Source organism: Callionymus lyra, chromosome 8 (assembly GCF_982586985.1).
Source record: "Callionymus lyra chromosome 8, fCalLyr1.hap1.1, whole genome shotgun sequence".
Classification (NCBI taxonomy): domain Eukaryota; kingdom Metazoa; phylum Chordata; class Actinopteri; order Syngnathiformes; family Callionymidae; genus Callionymus; species Callionymus lyra.
In genome coordinates this window covers 27,474,150-27,495,978 of record NC_141825.1, presented here as the reverse complement: position 1 = coordinate 27,495,978, position 21,829 = coordinate 27,474,150, and the positions used below count along the sequence as shown (strand labels likewise).

The following is a 21,829-nucleotide window of genomic DNA, read 5'->3' as shown; positions in this document are numbered from 1 at the left end:
AAAGCACCCCCTGCACCTTATTTACCTGGATCTAGTGTAACCTGGTGTCGATCTTGACGTCCAGCAACTATTGTCTGGGTCTTTTTTTACTTGTTTTGTTTTATATAAAAACAACCTTCCTCCCTTTGATTCGGTCTTATTCTTATAATCTCTTCAAATAAAAGCAAAGGTGATTTGAATGTTATGTGTCTTTGGAAGATAGAACCAGGATTATCTTTGTAAATCTTCTCATTTTGTTGGGGGGTCATCTGAATGTGTGGACTTTTTATTGTGTTATAAACTTTGTGTACATTGTAACTCAGTACAGACACGCAGACACACACACACACACACACACACACACACACACACTCCTTTGTTCTTGCAGGTGAAACAACTGAGGTTTAACTTCAGGGGGAGGGGAGTGTGTTTGTGTGTCGTGGGAGTGAGGTGCAGGGGGGGTGGTTCAGGAATGCGACCCCCACCTGAACATCTGAAGACTCCTCTGGTTTGATGCCCCACAGCTCTGAGAAGATGTAATAACTGGACATGTGGAGACTGGCAGAGAAGCCTGTGGTCGGCCAATCACAGGGCAGCGTTCCGACGTTAATGAACACAGGAAAGGAAGAAAAAAACCCACAGACCAGGAGACAGACAAACTAGTTTTTAAGTCGGTCCCAATAAAGCTTGCGTCACGTCCTAATAAACGGCTCCAATCATCCCAAGCCACTAATCCCACAGACATTCCAGACAGAGGTAGAAATCACCAACAAGTCCAAACAATCACCATGTGGAAAGTTTATTGCGTGAAGATATAAAAAAAAGTGAAGTGAGAAAAAAGTTCTTTATAAAGTTCGTGTTAAGAGAGTCTCTCGCGTCAGAGTCCGGGTGCAGGTCTTCGAAGGAGGCCAGTACCTCCCTAGGTGCAGGTCGAGTAGTCCTGTACACGTCTGTCAATTTCCTTTCGCAGATCCTCCAGTGTTTGTATGAAAGTTTTGAGTTCTGCTAGTTTTTCATCTCTGGCTCTGATCAAGTTGTTCATCCGCTGGTCCAGGTCTGAGAAAGATGACGGAACATTAAGTGTCTTCTTGAGTCACAGAACATAAAAAACACTTCAGTGATTCGCTGCGGGAGGAAGACGGTGTTTGTTAGAGGTCATAGTGAGGTTTGATATAGTGTTACAAATAAAATTAATTTTTTCAAGGAGTAAAACCTGTAAATGTAATTACTTGCTTGTGAACATCACTGAAGCAATATCTTGATTAAGCCCATTTGTCAAAATGCTCCGATACATATCAAGGTTTAACCATCTGTAGGTTGAACCGTCAGCCCTTTGAGTCCCTTCAACAGATAAGACCAAACATGTCTCTTCTCACCATGGATGTTAACCAAGACATATTTAGTCTAAACTGTCTAAAACGACAGTTTAGTCGAGTATTTCAAAAAATATTATTAAAGTACACACTAGTTCGAATAAAGCATTTGATCCTCCTTCATGTATGGAAGATTAAACTTTTCCTTCATTCATTATAAAAATAAAAATATTATGTATTGTTTGATCCTATTGTCTTGGACAATAAAAACAAGAAATATATGGTGTATTTGTGTCTATTTGTTGAGCGTGCAGTTATAAATGTTGAGCACCTGAGAATATGTTTTGCACATAAGTGACAGTATTTACTCCAGCAAAAAATATAAAGTGGTTTGAACAAACAAAAATCTATTTTACGTTCAATAAATCTCACTTTGTGTAGCTTTGACTGCTGTACGAGTATCGACTCCATCTTTTCTTTTTATGATCAACTTCTACACAGAGCTTCATTCGCGCCAATGAACCAACCAATCACAGAGGCCGGAGAAAGCTTGTCTCTGATTGGCTGTTTGGTTTCATACGACAACAGGCAGAAGCAAACAAACTATTGTTCGTTCGACATTTTTACTTGTTCTTGCTGAAGTGAACGTTTTAATGTTCAGAGACACTTTAATGCAACACTTTTCCCAGCAAGTTATTGTCGTATCTATCTATCTATCAATCTAAAAAAAGAGTAGTAGAAAGTAGAAGTAGAAAAAAGTGAGGATTATAACGTTTTAACAGAGTTTTAGATGAAGCATCAAAATCTTTTTCCACAACTTTAGCTTCTGCTCACCGTCAATGAGACGTTGTTTATTCTCCAAAGTTTCCTTCAGCATCGTCGTCTCCTTCAACATGTCTTTCAGCTTTTGGTCGGCCTCGGTCTGCTGATCCTTATCCATCTGATCCAGATCCGCAAACTTCCTCTCAACCTCGGCCAAATCCTGCAGTGACACAAAGACACATCCGTCACTTCGTTGTCACTGGACCTTCTTTGACTTCGTATCTACCGTCTTGGCCTCCTGCGCCGTGTCTGAGGCAGACTCTGCAGTATCTACCGCATCTCTTATCTTCTGCTCGGTGTCTTGGGCCTTTTTCTTAAGCTGGTTGATGGTGTCCTGGAGATAAACGGTTCTGTCGTCCTTCATCTTCATGTTCACGAAGACCAGCTTTTCATTGATCTAAGGACAGGACCATGAGGAGAGATTGTTGGCATGAGATTGAAGGTGTTCAAAAGTCACCTCTGCGATGGCGTCTTTGATGGCGTCGGTGTCGCGGCTCGACGCCTCCAAACCATCGTTCGCCTTGTCCTGAGCGGCCTCTGCTGCGTACAGGTCCCGTCGTATCTCCTCTGCGTCTGGTAGATTCCCGACCGCATCCCTGGGAACGACAACCATCCGTCAGAAGAGGATATAAAGGCGAGGGAATCGTTCGACACACACTGGACTCGACCCGCGTCCTCCACCAGCTGCCGCACTGTGGCCTTGATGTCCCCCAACTTCTGGACGTCCTCTTGGGATTTTGAGATTTCCTTCAAAAGATTCCGTATGTCCTGAATCATTCGCTGGATTTGATCAGAAGAGCCGGGCAGTTTGATGTTCAGAACGGCCTGAGACATCTTTTCAATGTCCTCAGGAGGGAGAGAATTATCTGGACATGAGTGAGTGAGGAGGACAGAGAGTCGGGAGTGAACACGGTCAGAGGCGAGTGATGATGAACTTAAGAACCTCACCTGTTAGGTAGTCTTTGATTCGCTGGATCAATGCCCTGGTCACGTTTTTGTCCAAATCTTCTTGATTTTTATGTTCCGAGATTCTTTTTTGGAACATTTTGGTCTGATCCTGTATGTCTTGGGTTTTCCGCTTCACGTCCCTGACCTGATGAAGGACATAAAAGAGTTTGTTCCTCCGCTGCATCCATCCATCCATCCATCCATCCATCCATCCATCCATCCATCCATCCATCCATCCATCCATCCATCCATCCATCCATCCATCCATCCATCCATCCATCCATCCATCCAACCATTATCTATGCATCCATCCATCTATCTATCTATCTATCTATCTATCTATCCATCCATTCATCCATCCATACATCTATCCATCCATTATCTCTTCCAATTATCTATGCATCCATCTATCCATCCATCCATCCATCTATTGTCCACCTACCTTCTCCATGGATGTGCTGATGGTGGACGGGAGTACGAAGAGAACATCTTCAGCTTCTTTAACCTTCTTGGAGATGTAATGGATGTTAGGGACGATCCCAGAGCAAATAGGTTGATCTCCACAGGACGAGCAGTTCTTCAGTCCTTGTCCACAGATCTGTGTCAATAAAGAGGTTTTATCTCGTAACTTTGAAGGCTTGTTTCCTCCAATGAACATCTTCATTTCAAGCATGCAGAAGATAAAAGTTTAAATACTACGATACCATCGTGGAACATTATGTTGACATTTATAAGGGACAATCTAATTTGAGGTGCATTAATTCAGAGTTTAAACAATCCACCCACATCAAAATATATTTCGCTCACATCTCACCTGAGACTCCAGGTGAGAGACACTGAGATCTTCCACCTTTTTGTTCATCTGGAGAAGAGGATTCGAGCTGCTGTACGTCTTCAACATTTCATTGGCTTTCATTCGCAAGTTCTTCGCATCTTCCAGAACTTTCTTGGTTTTTTGGATCCTTTTCTCATCTGATGCAGACGCTTCATGATGGTTTTTGATTTGCTCCCAAAACTCTGCAGTGTGAAGTATAAACAAGTAAGTAAGAATAAACTTTCTTCGTGATTCTTGTGCATTAGATCAGTTTCGTTTCCAACTGTTATTCAATGTAATTCAGGTTTTTGATTTTGTTGACACCTAGTGGTCGCTCGTTTCCACTACACTTTTCTTTTAGGATGCGAGTTTGTAAGAAACTATCTTTATAATCCCGTAACATTCAAGACTCAATACATGTGTGATGTACACAGTGTATACACGGGTTTACTTTATAATAATGCAATAAAAACCTTTTATTTATCATACATTTGAGGTTTTTATGAAAATGCAAATAATTTTGATTCAAATTTTTAAAAAATACTAAAATATACAAAGTGTTACATAGTGGTACATCTACTCTCTTAAATAAAATAAATATAGTGTGGTCTTCAGTTTACATCCCAGCTGAGAAAACAGTTCCTACGAACCCATACGTTTGTGTTCAGAATTATTGATGGTTATCGTTTGAATAATCCTATTAAATCTCTGGATGTTTCTTGACAGGCAGTGAAGAGGGCATTAATGACTGACAGGTATTTTGGATTAAGAATATTTCAAGTACTGGATCTCGACTCTGTCGAAGCTCCTTCAGTACAAGCAGGAAGTGTTTTTCAAAGAACCTTGTGGATCATCTGGTTCAGTGTCGTCGTCGCCTTCCTCCACGTCGCTCTTCAAGTTCTTCCATATCTGATGGAAGTCCAAACGAATGCCGTCGATGTCACTGTTCAGGATCTTGCTGGTGTCGATCAGGATCAGACCCGGATCCACTTTTTCCTTCATCCTCCTGTGAAGATAAGTGACACTGTTTATTCACATCATCTCCAGAAGGAACATGAGCAAACCTGAGCTTCCGGGTCAGTTCCTCCAGCTCCTTCAGCCTCCCTGGAGACTTGGTTTTCAGGTTGGTGAGTCCTTCAAGGATGGAGGTCATGTTGGCGATGGTGTGGAGCGGGTCTCCGGGTTTGAACCGGTCGTGGTCACGCGGGATGAGGGTCACCATGGTCTTCGCCGCCGTCTGGACGTCCTTGACGCTCTCGGCCCACAGGTCCGAGCAGCGGTGACACGGCTCGCAGGCGGGAAAGGAGGTGTGACCAGGAGCGCACTGGTCGCAGAACATCCCGGCCACTCCGGGGCGACACATACAATCGCCGCTCTCCGGGTCACAGGACGGACGCAGGGTTCCCTCAAGGTCACAGTCACAAGCTGGTCAAGATGGAGATACAGTCGGTCATGAAGAACTGAAGGTTGGCAGCATCGAACACTCACAGACACACTGAAGGTCAGGATCTCCGAAGTGATTGTCTTCACACTCGTCGCAGTCCCGTCCACTGAACGAAGGACGACACACACACTGGCCGGACACCTGGAGACCACGTCAGGTCAAAGGTCACAGACCTTTTGCACAGGTGCGTCGCGGACCGACCTTGTCGCAGATGTCGGAGAAGACGTTGGCAGGATGGCAGCTGCAGGCCTGGCAGCCTCCGTCCAGGTTCCAGAATCCATCCTCACACCGGTCACAGTGGACTCCGGCCACACCTGTCCTGCAGACGCACTGTCCCGTCTCGCCGTCGCAGGAACATGGACTCCCCACAGGACACTGGGTCACTTGTGTCCCCCGTCTGTCACAGCCACACTCTGACAAAACATTACAAACAAGCTGTTTATCTTCGAGCTGAACTCTCTTCTTCTTTTCCAGAAGTGTTTTGATGCACTTATGAAGGATAGACTCATGGATGACGTCAAGTTCGCCGATGAATTGAATGTTGCCAAGCATCTTGATCTTGGCAACATTCAATTCACAAGAGCAGGGCTCCAGTCGATAATACCGTGGGTCCAGATTAATAAAAACGTCGATTGGATTAACTACATCTACTACAATGTACAGAGATATACTAACTTCACACATGAGGCACTGAAATTACTTGGCGAACAATTACATGAGACTAGCATTATGACAAGACAGAGCAGAGAAGTTTTAGATTGGATTCTAGCAGAGATGAGTTTGTCAAATGTTTGGGGAACAGTGTTGCACAAACATTCCAAATAACACCAGGAGGTGCATTTTCAGTAGACATGACAAAGATTAAAAACTTAAAAGAAGAATTAAAGAAGATTGAGGAGCAGATAATTGGGCCTGGGATTGATTAGAAGAGAGATTAGGCAAATGGGGAGGTTTATTTGCTAGGAATGACTGCAGCAATAATACTAATTGTTATTTTCTTTTTGGCTTGTTGTTTCGCACCCATGATGAGGAGGCTGTTGTTAAGAAACATTGGCAAACGGGTGGACGTCGTGACTGGGGCTCGACATGCGAGGATGATGCAGATGATGACGACTGAACAACTTGCTCAAGTTATGCTGACAATGCCAGACTTGGATCCCATCCCGGATTACATGGAGAACAATGATAAGGCCCGATGGAGATGACGATGATGATGAGTGAATATAATCGTGATTGATGATACTATGTGTTTGTATAAAAAAAAATGTGTTCATTATTCCTTGTATTATATGTGCCTGCAGTTATTCTATTGAATTTCAAGTGTTCGTTCGGGTATCATAAGTGTTTGTAAAACTATTACAATCATTCCATTACACAACTATACACATATATTTAGTTAAAGCAGCTCTATGCGATTTGAAGTCTAGCGACGCCGGTGGACTAAAGTGGTAGTGTTTGGACAAGAGACTACATTTCCCATGAGCACTCGCAAAACGTGGCAAAAGTTTCCATGTCCCGGTTTGTAGCAGTTGATGAATGTTCTGTTTCCAGACTTCATTGATGAATGACATATCAATAAATGTCAATTCAAACGTATTTTGACGTATTTTTACATCGTAAAATAGTCGTACGAACACTGAGGGCATCGGTTCCGACCCTTGAGTTCTTTACCTCTGCAGTCTTGGATGTCAGCGTCGCCGTAGTAACCGGGCTTGCACTCTTGACACTGAGGTCCAGTCGTGCCGTGAAGACAACGCAGACATTCTCCCGTCACGACGTCGCAGGCGTCGCTGTCTTGGACGTCGATGTTGTCGTTGCAGGAGCAGCGCTTACAACTGTTGCCGGGCAACGACAGGTCGGCGTAGAAGCCGTGGAGGCAGCGGTCGCAGCGAGGACCTGGAAGTGAATTTCAAATGAGGGTCACAAGAACGACCTCCATGTGGTCTTCTTGAAGTCATCCCGGAACTGATAGACTGCTCTGGAAATTTTTCTCACGCCGTGTGTCATTAATACTGGAGGTCCAAGGGACTCGTTGTATAAACAAAGCGGGGCGTGATTACAGCTGGAGGAGGATTGAAGCCATTATTACATCATAATGGACTCTCGTAACCTCTCGTTCGTCCAGATTTCAGAGCCACTTTATAAAGTAATGAGTTTAAAACATGGTCATGATGAGTCAGGAGAGGTTTTTACATGAGTTGTTTTTTCGAATCTTACAACAAAATATACATCAAATAAAATATATGTAAACAAACGGCTTTAACAACGATCCATTTTCTTTTCTCCAGTATTGGATATTTTTCCATTTCATGTCATTTATCCATAATATATTTTGACATTAATGCTTAATTACATAACATTCAGCAGAAGAGGAAGTTCAACCACACACTCCTGCTGTCACACACCTGTGTGTCCAGGCTGGCACAGGCAGGTCGCACTGAGGGATTGTGGGTCGAATTGGCAGGATTGGGCAAAATGTCGACCGCTACCCGGAACGTCCGGACAAGCACAGGGTTGACATGGATGACCGGCGGCCGGGTCTCCATAGAAATCCTCCTGACACCTGTAACAGAAGCACAACCATTGGAGGTGATGCGATGACACGTGCGGTTCAAAGGTCGTCACCTTTCACACCGAGGTCCGGCGGCGTTCTCCCTGCAGTACATGCACTCGCCACCCTCGCAGAACTCCGACAGTCCGTTACAGTCGCAGGGTCGACATCCGGGGAACCCCCACGCTCCGCTTTGACAGCGCTCGCACTGGCGACCCGTGACCTCGGGGCGGCACTCGCACCGGCCCGTGGTTTGGTCGCAGGTGTCGGACAGCGCCCCCCGGGGGTCGCACTCGCACGCTGCGATGGGCAGAGACCGACTTCAGAGAAAGGTTTCTGACACATCTTTCTGTTCCCGGTTCATTCTGCTCACGTTTGCACCCGTCCAGTCCCAGGTCAAAGGTCAGAGGTGAGCACTTGTCGCAGCAGTTGCCGATGACGTGCGGCTTGCACTCGCAGGCGCCGCCCACTTTGTTGCAGGAGGTACTGACGGAGCCGATGACGAAACATCTACAAGCTTCATCCACAAATAAGAAAAAATGTCAACAGTTGGAATACTTTAGATTTACTTCAAATCATAGTTTCAAATATGATGCAACATCAAGAGAAACAGTGTTTGGAGCCTCAGGGTTATTGAGGGAACATGTGGACCATCTGTGTTGAAAATAACACGATTTATCCACGCAATCACGGTCAATTAAATGGTAAAATGTCAAAATATTGACATATATTTTGACAATACGTCACACGTGATGATGATGATGATGATGATGATGATGATGATGATGATGATGATGATGAAGATGAAGATGAAGATGAAGATGAAGATGATGATGATGATGATGATGATGATGATGATGAAGATGAGGATGAGGATGATGAAGATGATGATGAAGATGAAGATGATAATGATGATGATGATGATGATGATGATGATGATGAAGATGAAGATGATGATGAAGATGAAGATGAAGATGAAGATGAAGATGATGATGAAGATGAGGATGATGAAGATGAGGATGATGAAGATGAAGATGAAGATGAAGATGAAGATGATAATGATGAGGATGATGAAGATGATGATGAGGATGATGAAGATGATGATGAAGATGATGATGAAGATGATAATGATGATGATGATGATGGAGATGAGGATGAGGATGATGAAGATGAAGATGAAGATGAAGATGATAATGATGATGATGATGAAGATAAAGATGAAGATGATGATGATGAAGATGAAGATGAAGATGAGGATGATGAAGATGAAGATGATAATGATGATGATGAAGATGAGGATGATGAAGATGATGATGAAGATGATAATGATGATGATGATGATGATGATGATGAGGATGATGAAGATGATGATGAAGATGAGGATGATGAAGATGAAGATGAAGATGAAGATGATGATGAAGATGATGATGATGATGATGATGATGATGATGATGAAGATGATGATGAGGATGATGATGATGATGATGATGATGATGATGATGATGAAGATGATGAAGATGATGAAGAGTTTTGATTTTAGTCTTAAATTAAAACCTCACAGGCTGGATTGTCGCCGGCCTCTTCAAAGACGGGGACGACCAGTCGTATCGAGGACTTGTCCAGGACTCTGTGGACTGGTGCCAGGAAAACTAGCTCCAGATCCAGAAGGACCAAAGTAGCTGCTTGTGGATTTCCGGCACTGCACCGTAGTGTTCTCTGGACCCCTTCCCAGTATGGCCAATGATGATATGTTTACTCGCTATTCATCATTTAATCGCTGGTTGTCGGAGTGGTGCCCCGCAAACGGGGTTGGCTTTGTTAACAACTGGAAAACCTTCTGGGGAAAACCTGGTCTGCTTAGGAGAGACTGATCCATCCCACGTTGGAAGGAGCATCTCTCTTGTCTAGCAGTGTTGAGAGTTTTAGTGTAACGTGACTCAGAGCACAGATCAGAAGAACTGCAGTCTTCCACACTCTTCTTCTCCCACAACAGCCACCCGCCTCTAACCACATAGAGAGGGTCAATCTGACCCGCTTAATAAAACCAAGTAAAAATGTCAGTAGAAGAGCTATTAAAGAAAATCTAATTCAAATAAATCTAAATCAAATAAATACTACCATTGTAGAGGACAGGAGAATTAAATGTGGATTGTTGAATATCCGATCCCTGCACTAATTAATGAACTTATATCAGATAAAACCATTGACTTATTATTCTTAACCGAAACCTGGCTGTCTATAGATGATTATCTTTAAATGAATCAACACCAGCCACACTAACTTTAACGCCCCTCGACGCTCTGGTCGAGGAGGTGGAGTCGCAGCATCAACTCATGTCAAGCTTTACTAGACCACAATGTGATTTCAACTCTTTTGAAAGTATTATACTTATTATACCAGCCTGGTCCTGGTGCTCAGATAAAGTGATTATTGTTGGTTTAACATCCATGTTGATATAATAATAATAATAATAATAATAATAATATGGTCCATGATAGCTTAGCTAACAGGTTTAACTCTATCCTGGAGTCATTTGGTTTCTCTCAGTATGTTCATGAACCGACTCACTGCTTTAAGCACACATTAGATCTTGTCCTAGCATACAGACTTGAAATTAAAAATGTTATTGTCTCTCCTCAGAATTCAGTTCTTTCCGACCATCAATTAATAACCTTTGACTTCATTTTAAAAGACCCAAGTCTACAGAGCAGGATCTCAAAAGATGTCTGTCTGAAAGTGCAGTTACCAAGTTTATGGAAATAATTCCCTCAGTGTCAGTAAAACGCCTCAGTGTGTCAAGAAACTCTACCATAGTCACCCAGACATTGATAACTTTGTGGGCAGTTTTACAGACTCGTTGCATAATACGCTTGACTTAATCGCACCACTAACTCAAAAGACTGTCAACAGAAGTAGTCTTGCTCCCTGGTATACTCAGGAAACACGTAAATTAAAACAGGTTTCTAGACGACTAGAGAAGAAATGGCATCAAAACATAATGAATTCTACCAGGACTGGCAGGATAAGTTAAAAATATACAAGGCATCTCTTCGGAAAGCCAGAGCCTCATATTACTCATCACTTATAGAAGCAAATAAGAATAACCCCAAGTTCTTATTCAGTACTGAAGCCAGGCTGACACGGAGCCATCAGTCCATCAGTCCATCAGTCCATCAGTCCATCAGTCCATCAGACCATCAGTCCATCAGTCCATCCCTCCTCATCTTAGTAGCAGTGACTTTATGAACTTTTTTAATGAAAAAATTGTAACTATCAGAGGAAAGATTCAAGACCTCCTAGATTCTTCTAATACAACCAGTGCAGCCTCACCGGACACAGACACTATGACTGATACCTATTTTGACTCCTTTCTACCAGTGAGTCCTCGACAGCTGTCCCAGGTCGTTTCCTCCTCAAAGTCCACAACATGTCTTCTCGATCCTATTCCCACATGACTACTTAAAGAACTGTTCCCCTTACTTAGCACTTTCATACTTGACATTATTAACTTGTCAATAACATCCGGCTATGTGCCTCAGATTTTTAAAGTTGCAGTAATTAAACCTCTGCTTAAAAAACCCACTCTCGATCCAGAGGTTCTCACTAACTACAGGCCTATCTCTAATCTAGTATTCATTTCAAAACTTCTGGAGAAAGTGGTAACGAGTCAGCTATGTGATTATCTCCAGGACAATGATCAATTTGAGGTGTTTCAGTCTGGTTTTAGGGAACACCACAGCACAGAGACCGCCCTGGTAAAAGTAAGTAACGACCTACTGATGGCCTCTGATCAGGGCCATGTTTCAGTTCTTGTTCTTCTAGATCTCAGTGCTGCATTTGACACTGTCGACACCAAATCCTTCTACAGAGGCTAGAAAACCATATAGGCATTCGTGGAACTGCTCTTAACTGGTTTAAATCTTACCTGTCGGATAGAACGCACTATGTACATGTCAACCACCTCTCATCGACACACACTAAGGTCAGCTATGGTGTCCCACAAGGTTCTGTTCTTGGTCCAATACTATTCACAATCTATATGCTCCCACTAGGGGACTTGATTAGAAGACACTCTATAAACTTTCACTGTTATGCTGATGACACCCAACTTTACCTGTCCATGAAGCCAGTTGAAAGAAATCAGCTACACAATTACAGTCCTGTATCACAGATATCAAGTCCTGGATGACCAAAAACTTCCTCCTACTGAACTCGGAAAAGACTGAGGTTTTACTACTAAAAATCTCTCAGAACTCTTCAGCTCATTCAGAACTCTGCAGCTCGTGTCCTGACTAAGACTAAGAGGCGCGAACACACCTGTACTGTCTTCCCTACATTGGCTTCCTGTAGAACTTAGAATACAATTTAAAATCCTTCTCCTAACCTATAAAGCCTTACATGGTCTAGCACCAACATACATTAAAGATTTAATCCAAACTTACCAACCCTCTAGGACCTTACGATCCTTAAACTCTGATCTATTAGTTATACCACAAATCTCTAAATGTAGATTCGGAGCCAGGGCCTTCAGTTTTCAAGCCCCTCTGCTGTGGAACAAACTACCGGCTTCAGTCCGGAGGGCAGACACCCTCTCTATGTTTAAAAACAATCTTAAAACCTTACTTTTTGATAAAGCCTATAACTAACTTAACTGTTTATCTTTAGCTGCTATAACTAACAAAACTGTTTATCTTTAGCTGCTATAACTAACAAAACTGTTTATCTTAGCTGCTATAACTAACTTAACTGTTTATCTTTAGCTGCTATAACTAACAAAACTGTTTATCTTAGCTGCTATAACTAACAAAACTGTTTATCTTAGCTGCTATAACTAACTTAACTGTTTATCTTAGCTGCTATAGGCTGAGAATGCTGGAGGAGTTTTAGACACCGAGCTCTGTATATCCTTCTTTTCTGCATTACATTCATCACCTGTGCAGTTTAAACACCTTTTAATTTCGCTCCCGGGGCCCCTGGGCTCCACCTCCAGAGCTGCTGCTGATCCAGGATCTTCACCACGTTATCAGATCCCGAGTTCTCTCCAGCACCTCCATGGACTCTCCTACACTCTCCTCTTTTCTCTCACTATATCCTCCCTCACTCCTCTCCTTATCCATCTGTCTACCCCCCCATCCTTCCTCCCAGCCGGTCAAAGCGGCAGGCCGTCAACAATGAGTCTGGTTCCGCTCAAGGTTTCTGCTTCTAAAAGGAAGTTTTTCCTCGCCATTGCTCACTGTACAGTGTTTTGTTTCTTGCTCTTTGTTGAATTGCTGGATCTATTTTTCCTTAATCAACTGTAGTCTTATTTCAACTGTATAGTGTCTTGAGATAACTTTGTTATGATAAGACACTTTAAATAAAATTGAATTGAATTGAATTGAATTGAATTGTACTAACTTTTTCTGGAGATGAAATCTTGTTGCCAAAAACCACACTCACTATTGTGATTGGTCAAGCGGTGTGGTTTGTCACCGTGTGTCATTAATCCTGGAAGTCTCCACCTCAAAGGGCCTTGTTGTATAAACAAAGTGGGGCATGATAACAGCTGGCTGGAAGGAGTGAAGACTATAATTACGCCATTTTGTGGTAACTTGGTTAATCCTGAAGTTACTCCATAAGAATTCCGTTCTTGTAACCTCTCGTTCGCCGAGATTCCAGACAGTGTATAAAGTAATAACTATAAAACATCGTCATGATGAGGGACTTGTTGGAGAAACTTCAACACTCGACACATGTACATCTGAAGAGTTCTGTTGACACATGAATTGCTCCTTAAGCAACATGAAAATTTCACTCAATCTCACTTGCCTGAGAAATTGAGAACTTATTTCACGTATCATAGCGCTCTGATCTCTGCGTTCGAGAGCAAAGGTTACCTATCATAACCCAGGTCGGTTCTACGAAGAGTGCCCACGTACTACCTCGCCAAGTTTCCTGGCCCGTCTGCACTTTATGAACCAGAGAAGTTGGTAGTTTCATGAAGATTCATCAGTCGCCAGGTAGAGCAATAGTGAAGGTTAGAGGGCATCATTCCTAGAACATGGGTTACCATAGGTAACTTTGGGTTTTTCTGTTCAGAGAATGACGATGAAGACGCAAACGTCACAGATTCTCTCAGTACATTTTGTTTTCGCGTTGACTTCGGTAATTTATTCTGTTAACATAAGGGCTTTTACAACTAAACTGTCACTACATGTGAAGGAAAGGACTAGACTGTCATAAGGTTTGCACATGATGTCAGTGATTCACTGTCATTTTAAATGAAACATGTTGATATAAATCAATGGAATTTTGCGTTGATTTGAATTAATCTTTCACTGCAAGAATGAAAACACCAGAGTGAACTGACATTTCATTTAGATAGTAAGGTTGGTCAAGAGACTCCAGGTGTGGTAAATGAGAAAAGTCTGTGGTATTGAAAAACACTTACGCAGCGCCCCCTGGTGGATCCGAGCTGACACACTCAAAGCGAGACCCTCACAAAACTGTTGCTCCACGAACAACCCGATACACCGAACCCCTGAGGGCCTGTTCTCCGAGCTGCAGACGTCATGATGGCCCTGGACTCTCGGAACCAAACCCACCTGAAATTATACATTATGAAAATAAAATACATCCATAAAATAACTTGTACAATGTTTAAAAGTAAAGCATTCTTTATGAATAAATATGAAAGGCCAAAGAAGATTCATGATATTAACAGTTTTTGATGTTGATTTAGATAATTGTAATATAAATTGGGTGAATATTAGATATTTTTTAAAATACATATGTTTTAACAGTTTTAACCAGTGAATAAGTTCACAAAACAGTACAATAACAAAGAATGTCAGCCGGAGCGTGCGAGCGAAGACCTTCTCACCGAGTCCACCAGCACGTGAGAGCTGGACGTGTGCTGGGATCTCGGGTCTTTGGTGAAAACCAGGTCCAGGAAATAAGCTGCACCTCGGTTCAGACACATGGGCGGCTCTAGAATAGCGAGTCTGGAACACAGAGGTGTGAAGATCAAACACACATTCATCAGTTCAGGCTTAAATCTGATCTCACCTGGAGCGTCCCGACAGTAATAACCTTTGACCTCCTGACGCTTCGATGCCGCATTCACGACTTCCTGTCGACCGCGTGGTGAAGTCCACCGAGGCGAGCCAGTCAGATGGATCCTGCAGGGCAGCGGAGTCCTGAGCTCGGTCCACTTTGAACGAGTCGCGGGACTGACCTCTGTCTCGTAGCGGATCACCAGCTGGTAGTCCATGGACCGTGGAAGGTTGTCCACCGTGATCCTCAGTCCAGATCCATCCAGCACTCGGACCACTCCCACACCCGTCCAAGTCTCTGGACCATCACCTGTCCTCTGACGAGGGATGATCTGGAGGGCGCTGCCGGAGTCCTGAGGGATCCTGATCCACTTGAAGGAACAGAGCAGATGTTGGTGTTGGTCGGACACAACAGGAAGCGTCTCCTCACCTGTCTCTTCCGGCGCCGACGGCCCCCGCGGACCACGACGATGCGTCCGTTGGAAAACTCGAAGTCGTAACCCTGTTGTCGGAGGAAGTTCTCACACTGAGGGAGGAGGCCTGTGGTGGTCTGACACACACATGTGGTCTTTTAGGTTCATAGACTCCAGGTCAGGTTTTTCATTTCCAACAGAATACACAGAAACTGAGTCATAAGCTGACAAAAGAAGTTTATCTTTTATGTAATTGTTTGTTTGAATAAACCGGAAGTGATTTATAAATAAAAATTATATGTATATAAATTAAAGTTTTTGTTATTTGTTAAAATTAAAGTATGCAGTTTAAAGACTTAAGGTCGAGCAAACAAATATACATTTAAAATGATTTGAATTTTTTATTTTTTATTTAATATGAACAACAAAAATAACCTAATTAATAAATATCTAGAAATAATATTCCAAAAATGTAATTTATTCATATTCTAAGTTTGAAAACCTTTTCCTAGGGACTCCCTCAGCAGGAAACACACACTTCAGTTTAGACCTTTCAAAATGTTTAAACGATTTCTGTTTCGAGTGGAAATTGCGTAATGACCCGATTATTAAATATTAAATAGATTTTATTTGAAAAATGAGGAAAATATAAAGGTTAAAAAAAGTAAAAACAACATAAGGCCGTAACTGTTTTAATAGCAGAATAAATAGCAGGTAAATTGATTAATTTTATATTAAAATAAATAATGAATGGAAATAATTTCACCTGTTTTAATGACACTATCAAACGGACTAATGTAGGTTCAGTTCATTCATGCAAAGTAGTGTAAATGTAGCAGTTTGTCTCTGGTTCTAAAAGTGTTAACGTATTTCTCTCTTGATAAACTAAATCAATTCTCCATTAAAGGTCAACTCTTGTTTTTTGTGAGTCTAGAAAATGTTCCCTAATGACCCCAAATCTTCATAAAAATTTTATTTTCGCATTAATCTCACAAGCATTTTCAAACACGCACCAGAGGTGAAGAAGGAGGAGCCCCCACGTCCAATGGGGAGGCGAGCTCGGCCTCATACAGGAAGTAGTCCAGTGAAGGAAGGAAGTGACCCGGTGCCGGCTCGTCGCAGCGACGACCTCCCATGTTGGGTAAACACTGACACTGACCGTCATCTGGGCTGCATCTGAAGACCACAGCTGGGTTTAGTCCTGGTCATGACATGTTCTCCTTCCATACTTACATGTTACTGTAAGCTCCGCCCACGTCACAGTCACATGGTGAACATCTGACCTCAGAGTTTCCAAGACCCCAGAAGCCCTCCTGAGGTCCCAGAGAAATATCAACAGCAGTCAATCAAAATTCAACCTTTGTTTTTATCCACTAGGGGGCGCTCACTTTGCATCGATCACACAGAGGTCCACTCGCCGATGCATGGCATTCACAACTTCCTGTCAGTTGGTCACATGTTCCATAACTTCCCATCACGTGACACTCGCACCCTACAGACAGTTATGAGCTTGTTGTGTTGGATTGAATTATCGATGAGTTCCTCACTTCGACATCCGGCCTCGTCGTCTGGATGCAGCCCGAAGAATCCGTATTTGCAGCGTTCACAGCGATAACCGTCGACGTTCTCCTTACAGGTGCAAGAACCGGTCCTGGGGTCGCACTGGCCGTAGCCCACGGCGCCTTCACTGCTGCAGTCGCAAGCTGCGAACGAAGGGTTTTTTCAAGAATTAAAGGATCAAACTTGTCCATCGACTGTCTTACGGATGCAAGCAGTGGGGTCTTCGGGGGGTTTCTGAGGATCTTGATACGTCCGCGGCGCACACAGTTCACAGCGTGACCCCGCCCTGCCGTTGCGGCAGTTGTCGCAGACCCCGCCTCTGCCGGTGGTCTCGAAGAGTTCAGCGTCAAAGTGGCACGAGTCTGAGTTTCCGTTGCAGTCGCAGCCTGCAGGAGACACAAGGATGGTCGAGGTGAGCGAGTGACGACCGACCAGCGACGCAACCATTTATCTACTTCTGCAGGAGTCCACTCCAGGCCTCCAGGGGGCGTCGTTGTGAAGCGCAGCACATCTCTCACAGTGATCTCCAGCTGTGTTGTGCAGACAAACACATCGACCGTGAACCTGAAGGAGAGAAGACGACACATGACTGACATCACATGACTGACATCACATGACTGACATCACATCACATGACATCACATCACATGACTGACATCACATGACTGACATCACATGACTGACATCACATCACATGACATCACATCACATGACATCACATCACATGACTGACATCACATGACTGACATCACATGACTGACATCACATGACTGACATCACATGACTGACATCACATCACATGACATCACATCACATGACATCACATCACATGACATCACATCACATGACATCACATGACTGACATCACATGACATCACATCACATGACTGACTTTAAAAGTTCCTACGAATTAAAGTCATTTCTGACAATGAAATACCAAATCACCTGGATAGTTCAGTAGGTTCAGGAAACCACTGTGGATCCTGAAGATTGTCATTTAAATGTGGTTATTTTAGAAATATCATTGTGTTTAGGCTGCAGTAGCAGACTTGCTACGATGTTGTGTCCTGGAGAAGGTGGGTCGCCAGGATAGTCGAAAAGCCTGGGGGTCTAAGAGGAGCAATGGGATTTGTGTCTGGGTCGTGGACCTGTGGATCAGCTCTACACCCTTGGCAGGATTCTTGAGGTTTCATGGGAGTTTGCCCAACATGTCCCTCTGGAGTCTTGTTGGGGGGTGGGGGGGTCTCAGGGTTTGTAAACATCTAGTTTAAGTACCTTAGGGTCTTGTTTCCGAGCAAGAGAAGAATGAAGGGTGATATGGACGGCATCAGCAGTTATCTCTACCCGTAACCTATGGTCATAATGATGTGTCTCCAGGATGCTTCGCTGCTGAGGACTTCATCTCTTACCATAGTTTGATTCAATACTTTAAGGTCAAGGATTGGTATTTCGTGGCCACAATTTTTCATTTTTACCATGTCATGTTAGTGGCTACGTTCATATCAAATGTGGTTGTTGCACTATGATCTAATGAAAGCCCCTTTAGGGTCACTGTCCTCCGAGTAGTGTCTAGTGGGGCTCACCATGTTGGGGGGCGACCCGTCTTCTGGTTGTTCCTCCTGAGCAACACAGTTGTCTGCGTGTCCGTTGCAGAAGCACCGTCCGTGGACCGCCATGTTGTAGATGGCGTAGAAGTATTTATTCTGGCCCCAGGGGTTCCGGCGCTTGCGGCCCAAGAGCGTGTCCCCCAACGTGTAGAGGTGGGTCAGGTTGACCCTGATGTTGGTCATGGTGGTCCAGTCTGAAACCAACAAGGGTGAGATCCACGGAGCTGAGCTACATCAACACGTGACGCACAAAAACACACCTTGGATGTGAGACGCGTAAGGGTCTTCAACACCGAAGACAGGATCCAAAATCTTCAGCACCACCTAGTGGACGAGCAGGAGATCATGGGAATTGATGAAGACGATTGAAAGTGTGGAGCAAGGGAACATAACCATGTGGGAACATTGGTTAAACGAGGACACTTGAGGTGTGCAGAGGAGTGGGAACACAGAAGAATTGGGAACACAGAAGATTGGGAACATGGAAGAGTGAAAACACAGACGTTTGAGAACACAGAGATTGGGAACACAGAAGAGTGGGAACACAGAAGAATGGGAACACAGAAGATTGGGAACACAGAAGATTGGGAACATGGAAGAGTGAAAACACAGACGTTTGAGAACACAGAGATTGGGAACACAGAAGAGTGGGAACACAGAAGAATGGGAATACAGAAGATTGGGAACACAGAAGAGTGGGAACAGAAAAGAGTGGGAACACAGAAGAGTGGGAACACAGAAGAGTGAAAACACAGAAGAGTGGGAACACAGAAGATTGGGAACACAGAAGATTGGGAACACAGAAGAGTGGGAACACAGAAGATTGGGAACACAGAAGAGTGGGAACACAGAAGAATGGGAATACAGAAGATTGGGAACACAGAAGATTGGGAACACAGAAGAGTGGGAACACAGAAGAATGGGAATACAGAAGATTGGGAACACAGAAGATTGAGAACACAGAAGATTGGGAACACGGAAGAGTGGGAACACAGAAGAGTGGGAACACAGAAGAGTGGGAACACAGAAGAATGGGAACACAGAAGAATGGGAATACAGAAGATTGGGAACACAGAAGATTGGGAACACAGAAGATTGGGAACACAGAAGAGTGGGAACACAGAAGAGTGGGAACACAGAAGAATGGGAATACAGAAGATTGGGAACACAGAAGATTGGGAACACAGAAGAGTGGGAACACAGAAGAGTGGGAACACAGAAGATTGGGAACACAGAAGAGTGGGAACACAGAAGATTGGGAACACAGAAGATTGGGAACACTGAAGATTGGGAACACAGAAGAGTGGGAACACTGAAGAGTGGGAACACAGAAGATTGGGAAAACAGAAGAGTGGGAACACAGAAGATTGGGAACACTGAAGGAGTGCATTAAGTTTCAGAGTTACAAACTCTTCTGTGTGGTAATGGTTATAAATAGTATGGAAGACGAAGACTGTTGACAAAAGAAGAATAAGATCGGCAACAATAATAAGAGGTTCCATAGAAGGTCACCTGTCCTCCAGATGAAGGTTCTGATCCAGAGTATCTGCTGTCACAGACGACGTCGTTCACCCGCTCAGCCGGACGATCAGACACTGACGGGAAATGAAGCAAACAATCCTCCGCAAAGTACCGGAGAACGTTCCAGGTTCTTCCCGAGTCTTTGGAACTTTCTACCAACATGGCTGCTGGACGAAAACTCTGAGGAATAGTTTAGTTTATTAAAGTGAGATTTAACGATCCACTTCAAATCCGACGGGTTCTACCTTGAACGTGATGATGAGGTGACTGAGCTGGAACATGGACCTCAGGTCCAGTTGGATGCTGACCTGGTGAACCCCTGCAGACGAGACCGAGATCAGAGCGTGAAGCTGTGAATCTAAGGGTGGTTACTCACCGTTTTCCGACTGCCACCATTTCCTCTTTGGGTCGGGATCTAAAGACGTTATGATGTTCTCGATGCGATGGCTGTCCTGGTTGTCCTGCTCGCTGTAGGGAAGCCGCGAGTCGCAGGTGAAGCACTTTTGCTGCTCCTGTGGACGAGGAGTTGAGAAGATGGACAAAGAGTCACGAGACATATTGAACTGAATTCCTATAGTTTGAAAATAACTTCCAATAGAAAATACATTGTATTCTGATCATCAATATCGACGACCTATAATCAATCATCCACCTGTAGACACACTCACCTGCAGGTATCCAATGATGCAGTAGTCCTCTGGTCCTCTGAGTCCACACGTGGAGGAGGCAGAGAGACCCGCGGCTCGACCCACCATCAGGTCCCCCAGTTGAGGAGTACCGACCGGACCCGGCTGGTCCTGGAGAAGAACCTCCGGAACTAAAGCTGGGAACACCAGAAGGAACAGCTTCAAGTTTGTCCGTGACGACGTGGTCGTACACGTACTGAGGAAGAGGAGGATGAAGATGATCATGGTCGTCGCTCTCTGCTGCTCTCCTGTGGCCTCCAGTCTGCGAAGCATGAACATGTGTCAAAACCACTTTCATTTCTGCACTTAACGTATAGGTATGTGTGTTGGAGCGCTCACACACACACACACACACACACACACACACACACACACACACACACCCTGCAGCGCATCATGATCTTTCAAGAATGTTAATGAAGGTGTTTCTGCTTGAAGGTTCTGGCACAGATCAGAAGTCGGAGGAACCATTCAAACCAAATAATCAAATATTTACTGGCACTTCCCAAGAGTGAGGGTTAAAATAAGAATATCTATGAACTGAAGCTTTAATGTCATTAATGTTACCACACAGTTATCAGATACTGATCGTCTTCCAAAGAATCTATATCATACATTTTTTCAAATGAAAATCACAAAGAGAATTAATTGATCACAAGTGGGAACATGTTGATCTTTTTTGTATTTGAAATAAAGGTAACACAACATGAAAACGACTTAAGTTAAACATGTCAAATTAAATCTATTGCACACTACAGTATTGATGCAGAAGAAAAAGCATCTTAACTGAAGCTTCGTGGAAGTTTGAAGGTCAAATAAAAAGATCTATTTACCATTAAAATCAAGCAAGTTTCCCTCAACTAACCCGTAATCTGACCTGTCATCTTCCCACCAATGAGAACATGTTTCTTATATTATTCTTAAAAAACAAACATGGTCACTTCCAAGACACGTACCTGCTGCTGCTGCTCGCCGACTGAGCTCCTGGCCTCCCCTGCACACCTGAGCTGGCGACCACCTCGACACCTGAGCAGCACCACCTCGACACGCTCCTCACCCGAGGGCAGAGTGATTGACAGAGCGAGAAAAGAAGGGAGATTAGCGCAACATTTACTGGAGTGTCGTGCTTGTTGAGAT

General features: G+C 43.7%; 1 protein-coding gene across 1 annotated transcript; it reads right to left on the bottom strand.

Moving 5' to 3' along the window:
• Nucleotides 1-764: 764 nt before the first annotated feature.
• lamb4 (laminin, beta 4) lies at nt 765-20,971 on the bottom strand. Its single transcript, XM_087798285.1, is given in 33 exon segments — nt 765-1,035; nt 2,127-2,274; nt 2,341-2,511; nt 2,572-2,710; nt 2,773-2,980; nt 3,063-3,207; nt 3,505-3,660; nt 3,877-4,079; nt 4,719-4,882; nt 4,941-5,301; nt 5,365-5,461; nt 5,522-5,733; nt 6,992-7,216; nt 7,726-7,883; nt 7,946-8,171; nt 8,245-8,388; nt 14,302-14,455; nt 14,734-14,854; nt 14,919-15,031; nt 15,088-15,318; nt 15,321-15,455; nt 16,332-16,494; nt 16,552-16,631; nt 16,707-16,810; nt 16,866-17,021; nt 17,082-17,264; nt 17,334-17,442; nt 18,462-18,679; nt 18,746-18,809; nt 19,998-20,186; nt 20,252-20,325; nt 20,383-20,518; nt 20,675-20,971. Coding segments are annotated over 33 exon segments (5,421 nt in total). The 3' UTR covers nt 765-898.
• Between the last annotated feature and the right edge of the window lie 858 nt (nt 20,972-21,829).